Raw genomic sequence first — 24,591 nt, 5'->3', positions numbered from 1 at the left:
AATGTGATACACCACATAAACAGAATTAAAAACAAAAATCACTTTATTATCTCAATAGATGTAGAAAAAGCATTTGACAAAAATCCAGCATCTTCTTATGATTAAAACCCTCAGTAAAATTAGCATACTATGGACATACCTTAATGTAATAAAAGCCATCTATGACAAACCCACAGGCAGCATAATACTGAATGGGAAAAAGTTGAAAGCATTCCTTCTGAGAACTAGAACAAGAAATGAATGCTTACTCTCACCACTTGTATCCAGTATAGTACTGGAAGTCGTAGCCAGATCAATCAGACAAGAGAAAGAAATAAAGGCCCTCCAAATTGGTAAAGAGGAAGTCAAACAGTTGCTGTTTGCTGTTAATATGATTGTATACCTAGAAGACCTTAAAGACTCCTCCAAAGAGCTCCTAGAACTAATAAATGAATTCAGCAAAGTTTCAGGATGCAAAATTAATGTACAAAAACCAGTAGCTCTGCTATACTTTAATAGCAACCAAACTGAGAATCAAATCAAGAACTCAACCCCTTTTACAATAGCTGCAAAAAAAAAAATACTTAGGAATATACCTAACAAAAGGCCTCGTCAAGGAAAACTACAAAACACTGCTGAAAGAAATCATAGATGACACAAACAAATGGAAACACATCCTATGCTCATGGATGGGTAGAATAAATATTGTAAAAATGACTATATTGCCAAAAGCAATATACAAATTCAGTGCAATTCCCATCAAAATACCACCATCATTCTTCACAGAACTAGAAAAAAAATTGTAAAATTCATATGGAACCAAAAAAAGAGTCCTCATAGTCAAAGCAAGACTATCCAAAAAGAACAAATCTGGAGGCATCACATTACCTGATTTCAAAATATACTATAAGGCCATAGTCGCTGAAACAGCGTGGTACTGGTATAAAAATAGGCACATAGAACCATGGAACAGAAGGAACAGAATACAGAACCCAGAAATAAACCTATTTGGGTTTATTTTACAGTCAACTGATATATTTTACAGTCAACTATATATTTTACAGTCAACTGATCTTTGACAAAGCAAACAAAAAACATAAAGTGGGGAAAGGACACCCTATTCAGCAAATGGTTCTGGAATAATGGGCAAGCCACATGTAGGAGAATGAAACTGGATCTTCATATATCATCTTATACAAAAACCACCTCAAGATGGATCAAGGACTTAAATCTAAGATGTGAAACTATAAAAATTCTAGAAGATAACATCAGAAAAGCCCTTGTAGACATTGGTTTAGGCAAAGATTTTATGACCAAGAACCCAGAAGCAAATGCAACAAAAATAAAGATAAATAGATGGGACTTAATTAAACTAAAGAGCTTTTGTATAGCAAAAGGAACAGTCAGCAGAATAAACAGACCACCCACAGAGTGAGAGAAAATCTTCACAATCTATACATCTGACAAAGGGCTAATATTCAGAATCTAGAAGGAACTCAAATTAGCAAGTTAAAAAAAAAAACAAAAAATCCCGTAAAAAAGTGGGCTAAGGATATGAATAGACAATTCTCAAAAGAAGATCCAACATACATATGAAAAAGTGCTCAACATCAGTAATGATCAGGGAAATGCAAATCAAAACCACAATGCTATACCACCTTACTCTTGCAAGAATAGCCATAATAAAAAAATAAAAAAATTATAGATGTTGATGTGGATGTGGTGAAAAGGGAACACTTCTACACTGCTGGTAGGAATGTAAGCTAGTACAACCACTGTGGAAAACAGTGTGGAAATTCCTCAAAGAACTAAAAGTAGAACTACCATTTGATCCAGCAATCCCACTACTGGGTATCTACCAAGAGAAAAATAAGTCATTATACGAAAGAAGTCACTGCACATGCATGTTTTTAGCAGCACAATTTGCAATTACAGGAATGTGGAACCACCCCCAAATGCCTGTCAATCAACAAGTAAAGAAACTTGTATTCATATATAAAATATTTATATATTTTTATAAATATTCTTAAATAATTATATATAATATATATTTTATATATAGTAGTATAGTTTATATAAATATATATAATATGTGATATATATTATATATTATATACATTATATAATATATATAATATAATATATAATAGTATGTATATATTTTACATATCTATATATACTATATGTTATATAGTGTGGCAATATATATAGTATATATAAAACATATAAAATATATTTATTTATATATATTTATATTTTAAATACTATATTATATATTATATATAATATATTTTGCCACACTCCTGTGCCTTTCTTCCTTCCAAGCTCATGAACATATAACATATATATATATCTTCTTCCGTGAAGGCAGTATACTACAGGAGAGAGGCACCATGAGCTTGGAAGGAAGAAAGGCACAGGAGCGTGGCAATACATATTATGTAAAATATAAATATATGTAAAAATATGTAAATATTTTATATACAAAATATTTTAAAATATACATAACAATATATAAATTTTTATGTATTGTTATATACTTTATATATAGTATATATATTTTATATATATACTATATATAGCCACACTATATAATAGTATAGTATATATACTATTATATACAAGAGTATAGTATATATACTATTATATACAAGAGTATAGTATATATCCTATTATATACAAGAGTATAGTATATATACTATTATATACAAAAGTATAGTATATATACTATTATATACAAGAGTATAGTATATATACTATTATATACAATAGTATAGCTATACATATATATATACCATACTATTATATATCATATATTATATATTACTACATCTATATATACACTATACTATTTTATATATATATAAATTCACTCTGAGAACCAGAACAAGACGTGAATGCTCAAGCTCACCACTTAGATCTAGATATATATAATAGTATAGTACATATAATAGTATTATATATAGATACAATATACTATATATACTAAATATATAGTATATATATAATTATTTATATATTTTTATATATTATTTGTATAATTTATATAATTTATACTTATATATTATATATTATTTATATATTTTTATATATTATTTATATATATTATTATAGTATAGCTTATATCTTATATATTATATATTAATACACTATATACTATATTATATATTAGTACACTATATGCTATATATTATATATACATTATATATAATATACTATATGTTATATCTATATTTACTATTCTATTATATATAGTATGCTATTATATATATCTTGATCTAAGTGGTGAGAGTGAGCATTCATGTCTTGTTCTGTTTCTCAGTCAATTTATATATATAATAGTATAGGGTATATATAGATATATAATGTATAATATATAATATATATGATATATAATATTATAGGGTATATATAGATATATAATGTATAATATATTATATATTATATATAATAGTATGGTATGTATAGATATATATATAACTATACTATTATATATAATACATATTATATATTATATATAATTTATAATATATAATATATAATATATATTTAAATAGATTTATATATTATATTATGTATATAATATGATATTTAATATATATATCATATTATATATAATATGATATATAATGTACATTATATATTATGTATATAATATAAAATATAAATATACAATTTAATATATAATTTAATATAATATATAATTATATAATTTTATATAATTATAACAATATAATTATATAATTTATATATAATTATTATATATTTATTATATATTATAATATTTTAATTATATATAATTAATATATAAATTATATATAATAGTATATATAATTAATATATAAATTATATATAATAGTATATATATTATAATATATGTAATATAATACATATATTATAATATGTGTAATATATGTAATATAATACATATATTATAATATATAATATAATATATAATATTATATTATGTTATATATTATATTATATAGTTATATTATATATATTTATATATTTATATAATATTTATATTGTATTATATATATTATATAAATATATTATTTATATAAATATAATATATAATATTAATATATTATTTATAGAAATATAATATATATTTATATGATATGTATTATATATTATTTATTATATAAATATTATATAAATATGATATTTATATAATTTATATAATATATTATATAAATATATTATATAATATATTTATATATTATATAATATATAGATATGTACTATACTATTATATAGTGTGGCTATATATAATATATATCAAATATATAAAAATATATAAAAATTTATATATTTTTCTATATATTTAAAAATATTTTATCTATATATCTATATATACTATATATAGTATACGTATGTACTATATTTAGATATATATATTTTATATATTTATAGATAATATATCTCCATATATACTATATGTAGTATATACAGTTATATAGTATATATAACATATTTATAATATAATAGTATATATAATAGTAATTATATATAATAGTATATATAATAGTAATTATATATAATAGTAATTATATATAATAGTAATTATATATAATAGTAATTATATATAATAGTATATATAATAGTATATATAATAGTAATTATATATAATAGTATATATAATAGTATATATAATAGTAATTATATATAATAGTATATATAATAGTATATATAATAGTAATTATATATAATAGTATATATACTAGTAATTATATATAATAGTAATTATATATACTAGTATATATAATAGTAATTATATATAATAATATAGAATAGTAATATATATAATAGTATATATAATAGTAATTATGTATAATAGTACATATAATAGTAATTATATATATTATATATTAAATTATATATAATGTATTTTATTATATACAATATAATACATATAATTATATTTTATTATATATAATATATGTAAAATTATATATATTAAATATGTAATAGTAAATGTATTATTATATAATGCATAATATTACATTATATATTATATAATATATTATATGCAATATAAATATATAATACCCATATATTATATATAGTATATCCATATATAATATAGTGTATATATATTATATATATGTATTTTTTGCCACACTCCTGTGCCTTTCTTCACTCCAAGCTCATGGATATATGTCATATATATATATATAAAATCTTCCATGAAGGCAGTATGGTATGGTAGAGAGACAGCATGAGCTTCGAAGGAAGAAAGTCACAGGAGTGTGGCAATGTATATTATATATATAAAATACATATATTATATAAATGTAAATATATATAAAAATAGAATTTATATATATACTATATAATACATACATAGTATATATTATATATAGTATCACATATAGTGTGTATTTATATTCACAGTATATATATAACATGAAATAGTACTCAGCCATACAACTATATGTATATATAGTGTATGTATATATATATATATATATATATATATATATATATATATAAAAACATGAGATACTACTCAGCGAATGACTTAATGGCATTCGCAGCACCTCAGGAATGGAAAACCAAACATCATATGTTCTAAGGCATAAGTAGGAGCTAAGCTATACATTGTTGCAGAGGCATGAGAATGATACAATGAACTTTGAGGACTTGGGAGAAATGATGAGAAGGAGCTGAGGAATAAAAGGGTACAAAGTGGGTTAAGTGTATACTGTTAAGTGTATACTGTAAGTGTTAAGCGTATACTCCTCGGGTGATGGGTGTACAACAGTGTCACAAATCACCAATAAAGAACTTATATAGAAACAACAATTATGACAGCTATAATTTCTAAAGTGATTGTGTTAGGTCCTGTGCACTAGATGGATAGGACCTGGGATTTAGGATCTATCAGTCCAGATCCAATTTAAAGAAAAGGATGCTACTTGTATTAGTTAGCATTTGCTACAGTAACAAACACCCTATACATCTTAGTAGCTTTTAGTCATGCATATTTTCCCCCTGTGGGTCTGTGTGTTGCCAGTGGCCATGCTAGGCTCAGCTCAACTCCACATTTCTTGTTGTTCTGGGTCCCAGTCTGAAGGTACAGCATGATCTGGGTTATGCAAGTCTCATGCAGAGGGGAGAAATGTGAGAGTTTCTGATGAACCGTAGAATCCCAGACACTCACATCTCATTGACCAAAGCATATCTCATGAGCAAGCCAAAGTCAATGAGAGGTGGATACATATTCTTCCTCATGAATGCACTGGGAAGTCACGTAAAAATGAATGGGGATTTATAATCCTAGAACAGGAAGGGAGTGAATTGCTGGGAACAACAATCCAATCTATGACCCACTGTATTTTAAGCATAAGGGGATTTATTATACGGAATTGGGTGTTCACAAAACCATCAGAAGTGTTGAAGATGTAGGATCTAGGACTGGGTCTGTATCCTCTTATGCCTTTAGAAAACAGCACCCCACGAGGAGACTGAAACAGATACTGAGTGCCAATTTACTCATAACCACAGCAAATTAATTCCTGGGAAGAATCCTGTAAGGTTGGGATGAATCTCCTGAAGCCGCTGATGATCAGTAGAGCAATCTGTTAAAGAAGCTCTCACCTGCGTCTCTTCTTTCTTTTACAGGCCTGAACATGCATTGGCTGCGGAAAGTTCAGGGACTTTGCACCCTGTGGGGTACTCAGATGTCCAGCCGCACTCTCTACATTAATAGTAGGCAACTGGTGTCCATGCAGTGGGGCCACCAGGAAGTGCCAGCCAAGTTTAACTTTGCTAGTGATGTGTTGGATCACTGGGCTGACATGGAGAAGGTAATGGGGTGGAAAAGAGACACAGAGTGAGACAATTTTGTTGACTTTTAAAATTCATCCATTAATTCAGTAAATACTTGTTAAGTACTTATTACATGTAAGGCACTGTAATAAGCTATGGACAAGACACTTATCTTCCATGAAGGCAGTATGGTATGGGAGAGAGACAGCATGAGCTCGGAAGGAAGAAGGGCACAGGAGTGTGGCAACCTGGTAACTCCCAGGCAGCCAACACAGTTTGTTTACACTGTATGTAGACTGCACATGCTCTGTTGTGACCTCCGAGGGTGAAATGAGGACTAGTGGTCTGGGGTCGTAGAAGAGGCGGGTTTGAATCTAATAATAGCAAATCAAGCCTGGGCAACACGGTGAGACCCTGTCTCTACCAAAAATGTTTAAAAAAAAATTAGCCAGGCATAGTGGCACATACCTGCAGTTCTAGCTACTCAGGAGGTTGAGGTGGGAAGATTGCTTGAGCCCAGGAGTTGGAGGCTGCTGTGAACTGTGATCACACCACCACACTCCACAGAGTGAGATTCTCTCTCAAAAAAGTGGGGGGCAAAACTGCACTGACCAAAGACTGAGTCTTCCCAGAAAGTTAGGTCATGTGTCCCTGTCAATAGAGGTGTGCAAGTAAGATAGCTACGAGGCAACAATTATCAAAAGGGCTTCAATATGAGACATCCAAGAAAGAAAAAATGAAGAAATTCCTAAGTTTCCTTCCCAGCCCTGAGCTTCTAGAATTTTAATCCATTCACTGCTGACCCATCAACTGCCTTCACCTGAAGTCCTGTGGTTCTTTTTGTAGGACGGAAGGATTCATTCTGGCTAGGGGTAGGGGAAGGGGTGGAGCTACCAGCATGGACTTAATACATTGGTGCTCAAAAAGAGTAGTGATTATGACATGATGTCCTAAGTTCCCAATACTACGAAACAGTCTTAGTGTGGAGATTGCGAATGCCTTGCCTCTAGGCTGAAGACAGCCCTAGGTGTGGGTACTCTTAAAAAAAAATAAGGTTCAACATTTTAAAATTGAAAATTTTCAAACAAAAATTTCGATTTCTGGATTTTTTTTAAGTTATACTTCCTTTAAATATTGAGGAAGGCCCCTTAAATATTGAAGAAGGCCCTTACTACTATGACTCACCATTCTGAATCCATAAAAGTAAATTTGTTATATAAACATCAAAAAATCTCTCTATTCACAAATAACACCTTTAGCAAAATAAATGACTGATGACAACCGTGGGGAAAATATTCAACTCATATAACAGCAAAAAAGTTAATAATATAAAGTGAGATTGTAGAAACCAAGAATAAAAATGTGCAACTCATTATAAAACTGGGCAAAGTATATGAACAGATAGTTCACAAAAAAGTGAACTCAAATGGCCATTAAATATAAAAAATTCTCACCCTCCCTCATAATAAGAGTAATGCAAGTGAGAATTTTACTGAAATAACTTTTTTGCACCTATCTTGTTAGTCAAATACAAAAGGTTGTTTTTTATTTTCAGAAAAAATAGTTTAATTATCACAAGGCATCTTAGTGGAAGGATGGGAAATATTTCTCAAATCTGCCCCCTTGAAAGCTCAGAGACTAGGGTTTTCAAAAGATAATTTGGAGGGCAGGGGGCTAAGGAATGGGTGCTACCGATTGGTTGGGAATGAAATTATAGAGATGTGAGAAATGTCTTCAAGTGCTGAGTCTCTTTCTGGGTGAGGCAGACACAAGACAGGTGAAGTCAGTTCGTTGCTATAGAATCATGGGTCTAGGTAGTGTCAGTAAGTTTTCCAGAATGCAAATGTCTGAAACATATCTCAAAGGTCAGTCTTAGATTTTACAATAGTGATATTAACTACAGGAGCAATTGGTGAAGTTACAAAGTGTGACTTCTTGTTACATGACTCCTAAGCAGTAAGCAAGCTGGGGAACAATGACTGGTTACTGCTTAACTATGCTTACAGCTTAGCAGAATTGAGGCCCCTACCATCTACCATAATTCTAATGCTGTGCAATTGCATTAATTTCACAAAGGGGTTTAGGTCCCTGAACAAGAAAGGAGTTGGTTTCAGGAAGAGACTATTGTCATCCTTGCTTTAAAGTTTAATTGTAAACTAAATTCCTCCCATAGTTAACTTAGTCTATACCCAGGAATGAGCAAGAACAAAATACAAAGGTTTAACAACTCTATTGGCAAGGCTGTGAGGAAACAGACACTCTCATGTGTTGCCACAAAGTGGTATAACTCTGATGGAGGCAAATTTTGAAATATCTAATAAGATCGCCAACATGCTTTCTCTTTGATTTTGCATCATTACTCTCAAACTATGATCTGAGAACCCCTGAGGATACATGAGACTCTTTCAGGGGATATGTGAAGAGTCTATTTTACAATAAAACAGAGAAATTAGAACCCTTGTGCATCATGATGGGTATGTAAAATGTTACAGCTATTTTGGAAAGGAATATAACATTTTCTCAAAAAATTAAAAAATAGAATTGCCATTCAGCAATTCCAACTCTGGGTATACACCAAAAAAAACTTAAAATCAGGGTCTCTGAGAAACATGTGTACACTCATGTTCACAATAGCTTTATTCACAGTAGTTGGAAGGTCAAACAGCCCAAATATCTATCAACAAATAGACAAAAAATAAACCATCATTCTCAGCAAACTATCGCAAGGACAAAAAAACCAAACACCGCATGTTCTCGCTCATAGTTGGGAATTGAACAATGAGAACACATGGACACAGGAAGGGGAACATCACACACCGGGCCTGTTGTGGGGTGGGGGGAGGGGGGAGGGGGGAGGGATAGCATTAGGAGATATACCTAATGTTAAATGACAAGTTAAGGGGTGCAGCACACCAACATGGCACATGTATACATAATGTGACAAACGTGCATGTTGTGCACATGTACCCTAAAACTTAAAGTATAATAATAATAAAAAAGAAATATCAGGCAAATCCCACCAAAAAAAAAGAGATTATTGTATTTTTCAATGTGAGAAGGACATGAGAATTGGAAGGGCAGGAGCAAGGTGATATAGTTTGGATATTTTGTTTTCTCCAAATCTCATGTTGAAATGTAATCCACAGAGTTGGAGGTAGGGCCTGGTGGAAGACATTTGGATCACACGGACAGGTCCCACACAAATGACTTAGCACCATCCCCTTGGTTATGAGTGAGTTCATGAGAGATCTTGTTTTAACACACGTGGCACTTCCCCACACTCTCTCTCTCTTGCTCTTGCTCTTGCCATGTGATGCACCTGCTCCCCCTTCACCTTCTTCCATGACTATAATCTTCCTAAGGCCCTCACCAGAAGCAGATGCCAGCACCATGCTTTCTGTACACCCTGCATAACTGTGAGCCAATTAAACTTCTTTCTTTATAAATTACCCAGTGTCAGATATTCCGTTATAGCAATGCAAGAACAGCCTAATATAGTACCTTATATAAATGAAATCACACAGTATTTGTTTTTTCATGTCTGGCTAATTTCACTTAGCATATCTTCAAGGTTTATCCATGTTGTAACATATGTCAGAATTTCCTTCCTCTTTAAGGCTGAAATAATATTCCATTGTTATGCATATGCAACATTATCTATTCATCAAACATTCAGGTCAAATCTTGAATGCTCTGTTGCTTAAAAATTTCTTCTGTCAGATTCCCAAAGTCATTACTCTTAAGTTAAAACTTCCACAGATCACTAGGCTATGAACACAATGCAGCCAAGTTCTTTGCTAAAATATAGGAAGGAGGACCTTTGCTTCAGTTCCCTAAAAGTTCCTTATTTCCATTTGAAATCTGGTCAGCCTGCATTTCGCTGTCCATAATTCTATCAGCATTTTGGTCACAACTATTTAACCAGTGCCTAAGACGTTCCAAACTTTTCCTCATCTTTCTGTCTCTTCTAAGCCCTCCAAACTCTTCAATTTCTTCCCATGACCAAGTTCCAGAGTTACTTCTACATTTTCAGGTATCTTTATAGCAATATCCCACTTCTGGTACCAATTTTCTGTATCAGATTGTTCCTGTGTTGCTGTAAAGGAATACCTGAGACTAGGTAACTTACAAAGAAAAGAGATTTAATTGGCCCAAAGTTCTGCACAGTGTACAGGAAGTGTGGTGCTGGCATCTGCTTCTGATGACGGCATCAAGAAATTTACAATAATGGTGGAAGATGAAGAAAGAGCAGGCACGACAAAAGGCAAGATGAGGAGCAGGACAGAGAGTGAGAAGGTGCCACTCACTTTTAAACAGCCAGATCTTATGTAAACTCATTTATCACCAAGGGGATGGTGCTAAGCCATTCATGAGGGACCTGCCTCCATGATCCAATCACCTCCCACCAAGCCCCACCTCTGACATTGGGGATTGCATTTCAACATGAGACTTGGAGAGGACAAATATTCAGACAATATCGTGTATCTAGAATAGTCAAATTCATAGAGTCAGAAAGTAGAATGGTGTTCATCAGGGCTTAATGGGAGAGAAGATGACCGGTGATTGTGCAATGGGGACAGAGTTTTCATTTTGGATGATGAAAAAGTTCGGGAGATGGATGGTGGTGATTGTTGCATAACAGTGAGAATGTACTTAATGCCACTGAACTGTACACTTCAAAATAGTTAAAATTGGAAATGTTATGTGTATTTTTACCATAAAATTAAAAAAAGTAAATAGAGATAAATATATAAATAAATCTAAAGTGATATTTGCCTTTTTATTCTAATTCTTTCAGGAGTATACAATAGCATTTTCCAGAAGGTACATGTTGGTACTCACAACAGAGTGAATGCAGAATCAGATGAGAGGATCCAATGTTATTCTACTAAGACATTAAAGGGAATTGCAGAATAAATAGATGCAATAAATAAATAAAATAATGCCACTTTCCTCATTATTTTTTCATTTTGAAATTATACTTTATCATTATAAAAAATTATGCATGCTAATATATAATGGGTTTATTACTGTTATTTCTAAAAACATACATTTACAAAAATTCTGTTTTAATATCTTCTATGGTAGATATTGATAGATATAACTCATATAAATAACAACTCTTTAGGGTTTTCAATACTTTTTAAGATTGTATGGAGGGGCTGAGATAAAAAACCTTACTAAGCACCAACTTGGCAATCCCAAGACTTGGAATTTATCCTACCTGCTTGTGTACCAATGCCCCCTAATCAAGAGAGCTTCTCTTTCCTCAGGCTGGCAAGCGACCCCCAAGCCCAGCCTTGTGGTGGGTGAATGGGAAGGGGAAGGAATTAATGTGGAATTTCAGAGAACTGAGTGAAAACAGCCAGCAGGCAGCCAACGTCCTCTCAGGAGCCTGTGGCCTGCAGCGTGGGGACCGTGTGGCAGTGGTGCTGCCCCGAGTGCCTGAGTGGTGGCTGGTGATCCTGGGCTGCATTCGAGCAGGTTGGTAACTGACTACCTGGACAGAGAACTGTCTTCTTGTGAAGAAAACTGATAGCAGAGAAATGCAGCCACCTCTCCCAAAAGAAGTCTCCTTCTTGGAGCATGCTGTCCTCTCTCATATGAAGAAAGACATCTCCCTACTTCCACTTATTTAAGCAAACTATGTGCCAAGCACTTATGCAGGGTGAACAACAACAACGACATAGTTTACATATTCATGGGACTTAAAGACCTTTGGAGAAAGCTCTTAAACTATTAATTGCACATATAAGTATTTAATCAGAATTATGATGAGTGGTATGAGAATTCTATTAAAATCTATAAAAATAAATTTGGCAGACTGTGACCTGCAGGCCAAATCCTGCCCACAGCTTGTTTTTGTAAATAAAGTTTTATTATAACACAGCTATGTATTGTTTCCATATTGTATGTGGCTGCATGTGCACTAGAGTGGCAACTTGAGTAATTGGAACAAGAGAGTGTCTTATACACAAAACCTAAAATATTTACTATTTGGCCCTTTGCAGAAGAAGTTTGCCAATGCTTTTCTAAAAGGAGACTTGAATAACCAATATGAGGAGCAACTAAATCTCAGTGGAAGTGATATTTGAGCTGAGATCTGCAGGATGAGTAGGATTTTGCCAAGAGATAGAGAGGCTTGTGCCAAGCAAAGGGAACAGCATATGTGAAGATGTAATCATCTGATGATTTCTTCTTGCCCACTTCCCAGAAAAGCCAAACACTGAAAACAGTAGGAATTGCAGTAGAGAAGAGTTTAATAATTGCATAGACAGCCAAGTTGAAGGATGGAGGATGTCTCTCAAATCCACCTCCCCAGGAAATCAGAGACAAGAGTTTTTCAAGGATGCTTTGGCATGCAGGGGGCTAGGGAAGAGGAAATGCTGATTGGTTTGGCTGGGGATGAAAACATGGGTTGAAGCTGTCTTCTTGTGTTGAGTCAACTCCTCAGAGATCACAGAACTGGTTGAGTTAGTTTCTTGGTATCAGTTACTGATCTGGGTAATCTAAGCTGGTCCATCAGAATGCAAGGTCTGAAGAACACCTCAAACACCAGTCTTAGGTTTTAATATAATGATGTAATCTATAGGAGAAATTGGGGAGGTTACAAATCTCTGGCTCCATGACTCCTGAACTATAATTCTAGCCTTGTGACCAATTTGTTATTTTTCCAAAGGCAGTTTCAATCTCCAAGCACGGAGGCAGTTAGTTTCAGGAAGGAGCTACTATCATTTTTGTTTTAAAGTTAGACTATAAGTTAGATTTCTCCCATAGTTAGCTTGGACTATGTCCAGGGATGAGCAAAGACAGATAGCTTGTGAGGTTGGAAACAAGATGAAGTCAGCTATGTCATATTTCCCTCAGTGTCATAATTTTTGCAAAGGCAGTTTCAAAGACACAGGGGAGGGAAGCTTGAAAATTATAAAAGAACCTAAAAGGATATCTGTGTGCCTAAAGTCCAGGCCATAAAAGAAAGTAGTGGCAATAGAATGAATATGTAAAGGTGGCCAGGTGCTAAATTGGCAGTGCCTTGTGGTCCATGGTAAGAGTTGTGGACATATATCTAGCGGTGAATGGGAAATGATTGATGGATTGAGTGACACTCAAACCATTGATGCATTGAGTGACATGATCGTCCTCTGTTTGGATGGTCATATTGGATGCTCAATAGGGAATGGGATGAAGAAGGCAATAGTGGGGTTGGAAATCTCAGATAAGAGGTGAAAGGATGGTGATGTCTTCAGTTTTGTTGAGGTAGTAGAGATGGAGATAAGTGGATTTAACAGGCAATTGGGGGGAACAAATAACAGGGTTATTCAAAGAAGATGTGAGGGAGAGAGAGAGAAGTCACAGACATTTCAGCAAGTGGGTGGATGGTGCTGCCTTTCACTGGAGTGAAGAACACAGATATAGAAAGAGGTATGGGTGTGTTAGGAAAAGATGACAAGTTCAATTTGGGCATGTTGAGTCCAGGATGTCCATGTGATGTTCAAGAAGTGATGACAAGTTGGATTTAAGGCTCTAAAATTTGAGATGGAGACAGAAATTTGAGAATCATCAACTTTTACATTAAAAGGATGAGAAGTACAGTAGTATAAAAAAGAACCCCAAGAAACTCCAGCAACCTCTTTCGCAAACTGCCCTTTCCACCTCTGCTTGCACACAGCCTAATCCCAACTAAAAGCTCCCACCCACCCCATATTCTGGGGACAATGGGCTGAGCATGAGAGTGGGTAAAGAGAAAGACATAAATGCAGCCAGGAATTAGAAACTATCAGAAGCAACCAAACCAACCGCAGGAACTTGGAAGCCCATGGAAAGACAGAACAAGCCAGAGAGAAAGGTGACATACTGAAATTATAGCCAGAAGGAAAGGAGAACCCAGAGGAAGAGATGTGTCTATTGTTCTGTGTCTGACTCAACTGACCACCATGGTAGAGAAACATTTGAGGATATTTACAGATGTGCAGTGAGAATCCCAAAGTGTTGAGAGTGGGAAGAAAGTGAGCTAAGGTTAAAAGCTATTTAACAGGAGGGGCATGTGGTTTAAGCTTCACAAAAAAATGAAACCTGTGTAGTTATTCTTTCTTCCTTTTATTTTTTTGAGATGGAGTCTCCCTCTCTAGTTCAGGCTGGAGGGCAGTGGTGCAATTTTGGCTCACTGCAACTTTTGCCTCCCAGGTTCAAGCAATCCTCCTGCCTCAGCCTCCCGAGTAGCTGGGATTACAGGCGTGTGCCACCAAGCCCAGATAATTTTTGGAATTTTAGTAAAGCTGGGGTTTCGCCATTTTGGCCAGGCTGGCCTTGAACTCTTGAACTCTAATAATCCGCCCTCCTTGGCCTCCCAAAGTGCTAGGATTACAGGCATGAGCCACCGTGCCTAGCCCTAAGTCTAGTTATTCTACAGAAGATTTTAAAAATCAAAGGAGTCTCATTAAAATAGTAAACAAGAACAAGAATTTAGGAAAGTGATAATCATGGGGTATAAAACCTCAGTTATGTGCAAGGAATAAGTCTAATTTTTTAAGATAAATTGTACAGCATGCTAAACATAGCTAATAATTTAGTACTGTAAATTTCAGTATCATTAAGAGCAAAAATTTCTAATGTTCTCATCACAAAAAATGTTAAATACTTGAATTGATGGATATGTTAATTAGCTTAATTTAATCATCTCACATTGTCTTCAAAAATTATAATACCACTTTGTACCCAATAAATATATACAACTATACTTTGTGTGTACATATATATGTAAAACTGAAGGCACTCTCATCTAAGAAAAATGCATTTAATGTCCCAGGGTTGAAATAAATAGCCAGGACCTAGAGCTATTGGTGTTTCAAGACCATGGACAGTTCCAAGTGCCTTTACTCATGATTCTTTAATTATCATATGAGAGTTTTGAATACAGCAAACTCCTGTAGAAAATTTTTTTTGAGGGGTGAGAGTGGATGAGGAGAATTGTATGTGTCTTAGGCTGTCAACAGTGTGACATTAGCAATTCAATTTCTTTTCTTTGACTCAGTAGGGCCCTTAAGACTCTGACAACCCAGGGAATCCTAGGTTTCATTCACTCCCTAATCCTTAGTCCCCTTTTGTATTGACACTCTCCATTGGTCATTACTTCCCCATCCTCTCCTTCCCCACTTGCTCCCTGCTTGATGTTTATATCAGGCTTCTCTAGGGAAAAAGAAAACCATCCTTTCCAATTCTCTAAACTGTTGGCTTCTTTAGGTCTCATCTTTATGCCTGGAACCATCCAGATGAAATCCACTGACATCCTGTATAGGTTGCAGATGTCTAAGGCCAAGGCTATTGTTGCTGGGGATGAAGTCATCCAAGAAGTGGACACAGTGGCATCTGAATGTCCTTCTCTGAGAATTAAGCTACTGGTGTCTGAGAAAAGCTGGGATGGGTGGCTGGACTTCAAGAAACTACTAAAGTGAGTATCTACATGTCTCAGCCTGGGTTTTAACTAAAACTGGAAACAGAGCCAAGCACTTAGGTGCAGGTGCTTTATTGAGGAGGTGCAGGAAGAACAGCATGGGACTAGGAAGAGTGAAGCTGGGAACAAATAAAAGCTAATACAAGGGTTTTTTTTTTTTTTTTTTCAAGTCATTGAAAGGACTAAATGGGGCTTGATCTGCCTGGACCTTCCGAGCAGCACATAGAATGCCTCCCAGTATTGTCCTCTAAAGGATTGAAAAGCATTGACCCATTAGCATCTGACCCCCACAGGTTGAGGGTTGTCCTGGGGGTGTTATTGCCTCCACACTTCTGGGCTGCGCACTCACGCGTGAAGTTCCATGCTATGGTAGCTCAGAGTTCCATGCTATAGTAAAACAGAGAAACTATGTGGCACAAAGTGAATCACTTGTGGTGCACACTGGAAACAACATGGTGTTAACACCAAGTGGGTTGAAACCCACCCAGAACAATTTACTGGAACTATGACTCAAATCAGGGGTGAGGCCAAGGTCATGAGGGAAAACCCAAGAGATGGCTGATATACCAAGTTTCTAGGCTCTTCTTCCCACCTCCTGTATCTCTAAGAGAGGCTGATCAAGGGCAGAGGTCTTTCCATGTGTTGATAGCATGGAAAGACCTTGATAGTCCTTCCAAAAGCTGATAGCAAGACTGGCTGGATTAACAATTTTCTCTGTCAACATGTCTGAAATCCCTCTAGCAGGGGCACATATGATAGGAAACTTGAAGGGATAATTTCAGCTTTTCCTTTCTAATGCCATGGTCTTTAAGGTAGCTGTCATGGAAATAAATAACATGATGCCTGCTTTTAAAGGCTCAAAATCAGGACACTGGAGATGTCCAAGAAATATGTAGGTGCTTCCAGGGAATAGAAGAGAGTGCCAAGAAAGTACTTGGAAAACTCATATTAATTCCACACCTCCTGTCCACTTGGTGTCATGCCAGGGCTCTTCACAACAATTATATTAGCATTTATTGAGTTCTTGCTAAGCAAGTTGCTCATTTCTTTGGTGGGAGAGATAACTCTATAAGACTTGATCTCGCTTTTTTGCAGATATAAAGTGAGACACAGAGAAGTTAAATAAGTAGTTTAGGGTTGCATTGATAACAAAGTGCCAAACTTGAGTGGCTTTCAAACCCAACTCTGATTGACTCAGACTCCCATGAGCTTAATCACTCAGCAGCCTCTCTTCTGAGGTGGGTCGATCAACTTGCCCTTTTCAGCCCAGGGGGTGATGGGAAAAGATGGGTCACTTTGACATCTGGTGTCCAGGCTAGATCTGAGAAAATGATAATCTGTGTCTCTGTCAGTGAGGCATCCACCACTCATCACTGTGTGGAGACTGGAAGCCAGGAAGCATCTGCCATCTACTTCACTAGTGGGACCAGTGGTCTTCCCAAGATGGCAGAACATTCCCACTCGAGCCTGAGCCTCAAGGCCAAGATGGATGCTGGGTAAGCTGAGCTCTTTCTCTCTACAGAGAATTGCATGACCAAGCATGAAGACTTTTCTGAGTTCACATCCAATGCTCCTGGGCTGGGATACCACCTTGTGGTTCTGAGAAAGAAAATTCAGAAGGAAAGCTAAAGAGGACATGGCTTCACATGCTGGGTATCCAGTACTTTCAATGGGACACATCTTTTAGATAACACAGAGTCTCAAAACTTCTTCCATGTGTTAAGCCATGTGCCTAGCAGGGTGAATGATTAGCAAAAGGCTTACGTGCATTTCTCCAAGCTGATCTCTGTGTTGTTCTTTGGGATGCTGGCAATTTGCTTTGATACTGCCCACATTCCAGGAGGGCAGTTTTTGTCAGCAGCAAATTACTTTGCAAATTAATTGAAGTGGAAGATATAATTGGATAAATTTGTGAACAAAGATCTCAGGATTTCTGGATCACAGACCCCATAGTTGAGCATTTTTTTTCCACTGATACATTAATCCCATTTGTGGAATCAGGAAACACTGTGCCGAGGTCTTCAAGCAATGATATCTATAAATCATCAGAATTTTTTTAGTAGATCCCACCTTCCATGTTAATTTTATTATTAGAATGGGAAAATACATTAATGCAAAAAATGGAAAGTGTAAATGTTCCATCTATGAGCCCGTCGTGACAGCAAATTAAATAAGTTAGTAAAAGTTATACAATAGAAGAGCTGCAGTAACAGGCAGTTTCTAAAAGATGGGGGATAAATTACTTAAATATAACTAAGATATTAAATTCCCCTTCCCCCAAAAAATTGGTAGTGATCTCATTTTTCACAGATATAAAGTCAGACTTAGAGAAGTCTTGTACTATGACATAATTTCCCTACAGAGCTGAAAGTATTAATCATCTTCAGGAAATAAGATACACTATGGCAGTTCCCAGTCACGAGGAAGTTGTTCATGTCTAGCCTAAATCATTCTTGCTTTAAGAAAGGCCTAAACCTTTTATTCTGCCCTGAAAAAAGAAAAGTGACGAGTTCACTTAGTGCAAGACCATCAGCTTTACGGGCAATTCGCAGTACTTGAAGAAAAGAGAAGCAAAGTTCTATTCAGCCAAACTTGAACTTGGCAAGGCATCTGTTAGAATATTTGCCATGCAGATGCCTTGTGTTACTAAAATTTTCCTGGGTGGTTACCACATGCATGCCAGAAACTGTACTAAGTTTTGGAGTTAAAATGAGAATGAGACCCAATTATATATTAAGTCATGTCAACTGGGGTCCCACCTTCTGAACATTCATCTCCTGTTGATGCAGGATGTGTGAATAGAGCAACTTTTCTTCCCCCTTCCTACTTATACTTAGACATATGCCTATAAACCTGCAGGCAGATACACACACACCTCTGCACACACACCTCCCTTTCCTCCCCTACACCTTAGTGTCCCACACATCCTAAGCATGCACCCACCTATATGTACATGTGTTTTGTCTGTGTTTTCAGTTGGACAGGCCTGCAAGCCTCCGATATAATGTGGACCATATCAGACACAGGTTGGATACTGAACATCTTGGGCTCATTTATGGAACCTTGGGCATTAGGAGCATGCACATTTGTTCATCTCTTGCCAAAGTTTGACCCACTGGTTATTCTAAAGGTAAGAGAGGATCCAGTTTGCACCAGTTATTCAGAGTGAGCCTGAGGTTTGCACACTTCAATTTATTGTAGTTTGTTTCAATTCATCTAATTTTTGCTAAACCCCTGCCATGTGGTGAACAGTGTTCAGTAAATGAGATAGAAATGGTCCCTGACCTCACAGAGCTCATGTTCTGGGGAAGGAGACAGACACATATATAGATAAAAGGAGTACGTTCAGGAGAAAGACACTGTAGGTCATTTGTTCACTCAACAAATGTAATGGGCTCTTCCGCTGGCGTCACCTATCAGACAGATGCTGGTGAACCACATATAAAAGGGAAAGCTGGAGTATTGGGGGGGATGCCGTCTCCTTCTCATGTGTGTGTGTGTGTTTGTGAGTGCACATTTCATTTCCTTTTTTATTTGCAGCATAACACACAAACTGAAGGTAAAGTACACAGAGTGCCACCATCCTATGTGTACAGTTTGAAAATAATTTACCTGTGTTAGATACTGTCTAAGTCAGCTTGGGCTACTATAATAAAATACCATAGTCTAGGTGGCTTAAATAACAGACATTTACTTCTCGTAGCTCTGGAGGCTGTAAGTCTGAGATCAGGATGCCAGCATAATTGGGTTCCTGGGGAAGCCCTCTTCCTGGCTTGTTGATGGTTTCCTTATTGCTATATTCTCACACAGTTGAGAGAGACAGTGCTGGTATATCTTCCTTTTTAAAAATAAAGACACTCATGCTATCACTGGGGCACCTGCTTCATTACCTTGCATAATTACCCCTAAAAGCCCTACCTCCAAATACCATCAAGTTGAGGGTTAGAGCTTTATATATAGGGATTTAGGTGGGGACACAACATCCAATTCATATCAGACACCCTGTAAACACCACCAGATCAAGACATGAAACATTCCCACCACCGCAGAAGGTGTTCATACCCCTTCTCTGACAGTATCTGCACCCCATAAGTTAATTATTCATTTGATACCTATCACCATAGATTAATTTTATCTCTTCTTGCATTTCATGTAAATGGAACCACATTATATATAATCTTTTGCATTTGGCTTCTTTTACTCAAAATATTCTCTGTGAGATTAGTCCACGTGTTGCGTGTATCAGATTTCTTTTAGCTAGCTGCATAGTATTCCATTATGTGAATCTGTCAAAATTTTCCCCCATCCTATTGTTAATGAACATTGGGTTGTTTCCAATTTAAGATGATTTTCTAGAAGCAATTCGGAAGAATAAATGGGATTTTTTCCTATAGAACTTGATGGCACAGCCATTAATAAGACCCACAAACTGCAGCTATGCATTATTCTGTATTAACAAAGAATGAAAATGACCTCATTTTGCTTATGAAGATACACCCTATGTTGGACTCTGTGATAGAAGGGTTGGGTTGTTTCCCTGCTGTGCCCCCAGATCTCTAATGGCCCATCCAGACATCTATTTGGCTGCAGCAAAGGTTCAAGCTAAGGCATAGATGACATCTTCAAAAGTCAGAAAGTCAGGTGTGGTCTGGATTTTCATAGGAAATTATCTTCAAATAATACTGTCATTCTCTGTTTTAAACAAATTCTTACTCTGTGTCCTTCTCAAAAGGATTTGAACTGGTTTTTATTAATTTCCACCATTAAAAAAATGAAAACAGACATAAAATTATAAAGCCTATTAGGAAAATATAGGTTGGAGGTGTAGGGAGGAAAGACTAAGGAAATTAAGGAGAAATATAGCAAATGAGTATGTAGCTGCAAGTTGAGCTTCTAGTAAGGCAAAGCAATAAGGAATATGGGATCATTTTCATAGCTTATATCTGTGTATCAAGCACATTTGAAGGAAATTATTGCATGATACTCACATTTGTCATTTTTTCTAGACATTTTGCTTAAACCATTGCCATGGTTTGAATATTTGTGCCCCCCAGAACTCATGATGAAACTTGTAAACCAAAAATAAAATCCTAAGGCTCCGTCCCCCCAACCATCTGAATGGACTTCCTCCTCAGCCAGGGTTCTTTTAAAATTTAACCTGAGAGACTGTTTCAGGCCATGACAGGAAGTGGGAGTGGGACATGCCTCATTATACCTCTCTGGTATTAACATCAATACAGACTTTAAGTCTGATAAAAAAAAAAAAAAAAATTACAACCTATTCTGTCTAAAGCCTAGTGCCAGTACCTAAAAGCTTCCTCTGCAAATAAGAACTTGGGTCTCCATAATTCTTTATCTTAGCCAAGGCATTCCTTTCTGTTGATCCCAGGTCTTTAGATAAACTCAACCAATTGTCAACCAGAAAAAATTTAAATCTACCTATAAGCTGGAAGCCCCCGCTTCAAGTTGCCCCACCTTTCTGGACCAAACCAATGTATTTTTTAAATGTGTTTGTTGAAGTCTCATGTCTCCCTAAAATGTATAAAACCAAGGTGCACCCTGACCACCTTGGGCACGTGTTCTCAGGACCTCCTGAGGGCTCTGTCACGGCCATGGTCACTCATGTTTGTCTCAGAATAAATCTCTTCAAATATTTTACAGAGTTTGGCTCCCTTCATCAACAAATTCAATCCCCAGTGTAACAGTAGTAAGCGGTGGGGCATTTAAGAGATGATTGGGCCTCATGAGGGATTAATGGATTAATGGGTTATCATGTTAGTTGGTTAGTTTTGGAGAGTGGGTCTGTTATATAAAAAGCCAGTTTTGCTCTACCTCGTGAGCCCCTTTGCCAAGTGATGCCCCGAGCCTCCTTGGGACTCTGCAGAGTCCCCATCAGCAAGAAGGCTCTCACCAGATGCAGCTTCTTGACCGTGGACTTTCCAGCCCCTAGAACTGCAAGAAATAAATTTCTTTTCTTCATAAATTACTCAGTCTTGGGTACTCAGTTATAGCAACAGAAAACAGATTAAGACAATATTACATTCTGCATAAAGAAAAGCACAGGATGGAGATGGGGTTATATGACAGGAATACATGCTGCAAATAATGATCCCACTACTTGCTGACTAGGTGACCTTGGAGCAGCTACTTAACCTTGTACATCATGGGTTTCCCCTCTGTATCATGAGGATGATAGTACACACGCCATGAGGTTATTGTAAAAATTAAATGAGATAACACAGGACATGGCAAGTATTCAGTACTAGGTCTTTTTGTAGCACTTGTTTTGAAATGTCTATAGATGTCTTTAGCTTTTCAAAGATCTTTTATATCTAAAATATATCCAAAAAATATTTTCAGGAAAATAAGGCTGGAAACAATCTATTATAAAGCTGGCTACAGAAAGTTAAGGGACTTAACCAAGACAGCTGCTGTGCTCAGGCAGCTGATCTTCCCTTGGTTGCTGGGGGGTGATATACTCCTAGGGATGTGTTAATGAGGGCAAGTCTTAAACTGGCAGGAACAGACATCCAGGATTTAACAAAAATGTTTTGTTGTACCCAGGCGAGTTAGTGAGAACGCCACACTTTGAGACGAATTAAGAGTCCTTTATTAAGCCTGCGGCCAAAGAGACGGCTAACGCTCAAAATTCTCTCGGCCACGAGGAAGGGGATGGATTAACTTTTATACCTAGGTTTAGGAAGGGGAGGGGGACTCAAATGCAATAATTCTACAGAAGTAAAAACATGTAAGAATCAAAAGAATCAAAGTGGTTACAGAGTGATAAACAAAAGACAAATGGTTACAAGAAGAGCAACGGTACCAGGTGCAAGGTTTTAATCTTTCATTATACTTAGATATAGGGTTTATGCCGGACACGAACTCAAGGTTTTATATTGTTATCTCTTGGAGGAAAATTCCTGGGGAACTTCATACATTGTTGGTTGGTACCTTATCAGTTAATTGGGCTCCTTTGAAATGCTGAGGATCTGTTTACCCAGGCCAACTCCTCACGAAAGGGGGTTGGGTGAGGAGCCCTAGTGTCTTGTAAAGTAAGGGGTCGATTGGAGTTTGTCCGGCTTTCCTAGCTAGAGTGAGTCTTATTTACATGAGGAGCAAGGCTAGGTGATTTAAAGAGACAAGCAGGACAAAATTCAAAGCAACGAGTTGAAATAAAAACAAGGTTAGGCATTTCAGTTTCAAATTAGCCTTAGACTTTTTCACTACCATAGTATGTATTCATTTCCCTGTTATTTGTGTCTTCAGGGTGCATGAGAATTGTGGGGCTCATTTAACCTGAAACAGACATAGTAAACAAGCTAGGGTTTTAATCCAGACCTCTACAACTCCATAGCTCACAATTGTAATCACCGTGCATAGCCATAAGTTGAAATTTGACCTGGTGACCAATGTCTCACCTAGCTCTCTTCTTCCAGACGCTCTCCAGCTACCCAATCAAGAATATGATGAGTGCCCCCATTGTTTACCGGATGTTGCTACAGCAGGATCTTTCCAGGTGATGGGGCTTTGAGGATTGGTAAGAGAGTCTGGCCCCATCCCCCTGACTCCCTCACATACATGCATGCCTATCTATCTGAATCTCTCACACAGAGAGCCCCGTGAAGCCATTTGCATCATCAAAGCACCCAGAAACCAGGTCTAGGCCTGAGTGGACTTTGGTTCCCGGAAGGCTGAGGGGAAACGCTTATTTCTCTTCTTCAGTTACAAGTTCCCCCATCTACAGAACTGCCTCGCTGGAGGGGAGTCTCTTCTTCCAGAAACTCTGGAGAACTGGAGGGCCCAGACAGGACTGGACATCCGAGAATTCTATGGCCAGACAGAAACGGTACCTGTTCCCAGGGGAACCATGGGCTGGGTGCACTTTTTGGGCTTCAAAAGTCTCTTTGACTATAAAAAATGTTAGCTACCATGTATCATTCATTTATTTGAGAAATATTTATTGAGCCTCTATGAAGGGACAGGTACTGAGTATTGAAAATTCAGCACAGAACAAAACAGGCAAAGTTCCTGTTTTCTGGGAGATTACATTCCAGTGAGATTTGGAGAGAGAGACAATAAACTTGAGAAATATCTAGCATGGCAGGTGGTGAGAAATGCGATGGAAAAAGTAAAGTAGATGAGATGGGGTGAGAAGTTGGTAAATCAGATACGGTAGTCAGAAAGTTCCTCTGTGATGGGGAAACATTTTAGCAGAGACCAAAGTTTATCAAACATGTCAAGCACTGTACAAAGCTGCTTAGACTGAAGTGAGGAATGGGAAGAAGAACCCACCATGGCTTTACTGCACCTCCTGAGATAGCTTCTTGGAAATCTTGAGGTCTCATGTGCACAGTATGGATTTATGCTGTTCTATACTATTTTAC

General features: G+C 36.1%; 1 protein-coding gene across 2 annotated transcripts in view; it reads left to right on the top strand.

Moving 5' to 3' along the window:
- Window positions 1–24,591, top strand: part of LOC129493168 (acyl-coenzyme A synthetase ACSM2B, mitochondrial) — a 41,916-nt gene that overhangs the window by 6,000 nt on the left and 11,325 nt on the right. For both annotated transcript variants that reach the window (XM_055298965.1, XM_055298964.1), the window contains 7 exons: window positions 6,610–6,794; window positions 12,030–12,240; window positions 15,997–16,204; window positions 17,560–17,703; window positions 19,184–19,337; window positions 23,644–23,723; window positions 23,930–24,053. In XM_055298965.1, coding sequence (XP_055154940.1) covers window positions 6,618–6,794; window positions 12,030–12,240; window positions 15,997–16,204; window positions 17,560–17,703; window positions 19,184–19,337; window positions 23,644–23,723; window positions 23,930–24,053 — 1,098 coding nt within the window. In that variant the 5' untranslated portion in view covers window positions 6,610–6,617. The remainder of the gene's footprint in view (window positions 1–6,609; window positions 6,795–12,029; window positions 12,241–15,996; window positions 16,205–17,559; window positions 17,704–19,183; window positions 19,338–23,643; window positions 23,724–23,929; window positions 24,054–24,591) is intronic.

Source organism: Symphalangus syndactylus, chromosome 11, assembly GCF_028878055.3.
Source record: "Symphalangus syndactylus isolate Jambi chromosome 11, NHGRI_mSymSyn1-v2.1_pri, whole genome shotgun sequence".
NCBI lineage: Eukaryota > Metazoa > Chordata > Mammalia > Primates > Hylobatidae > Symphalangus > Symphalangus syndactylus.
This window is presented reverse-complemented; position numbering and strand designations above follow the sequence as displayed.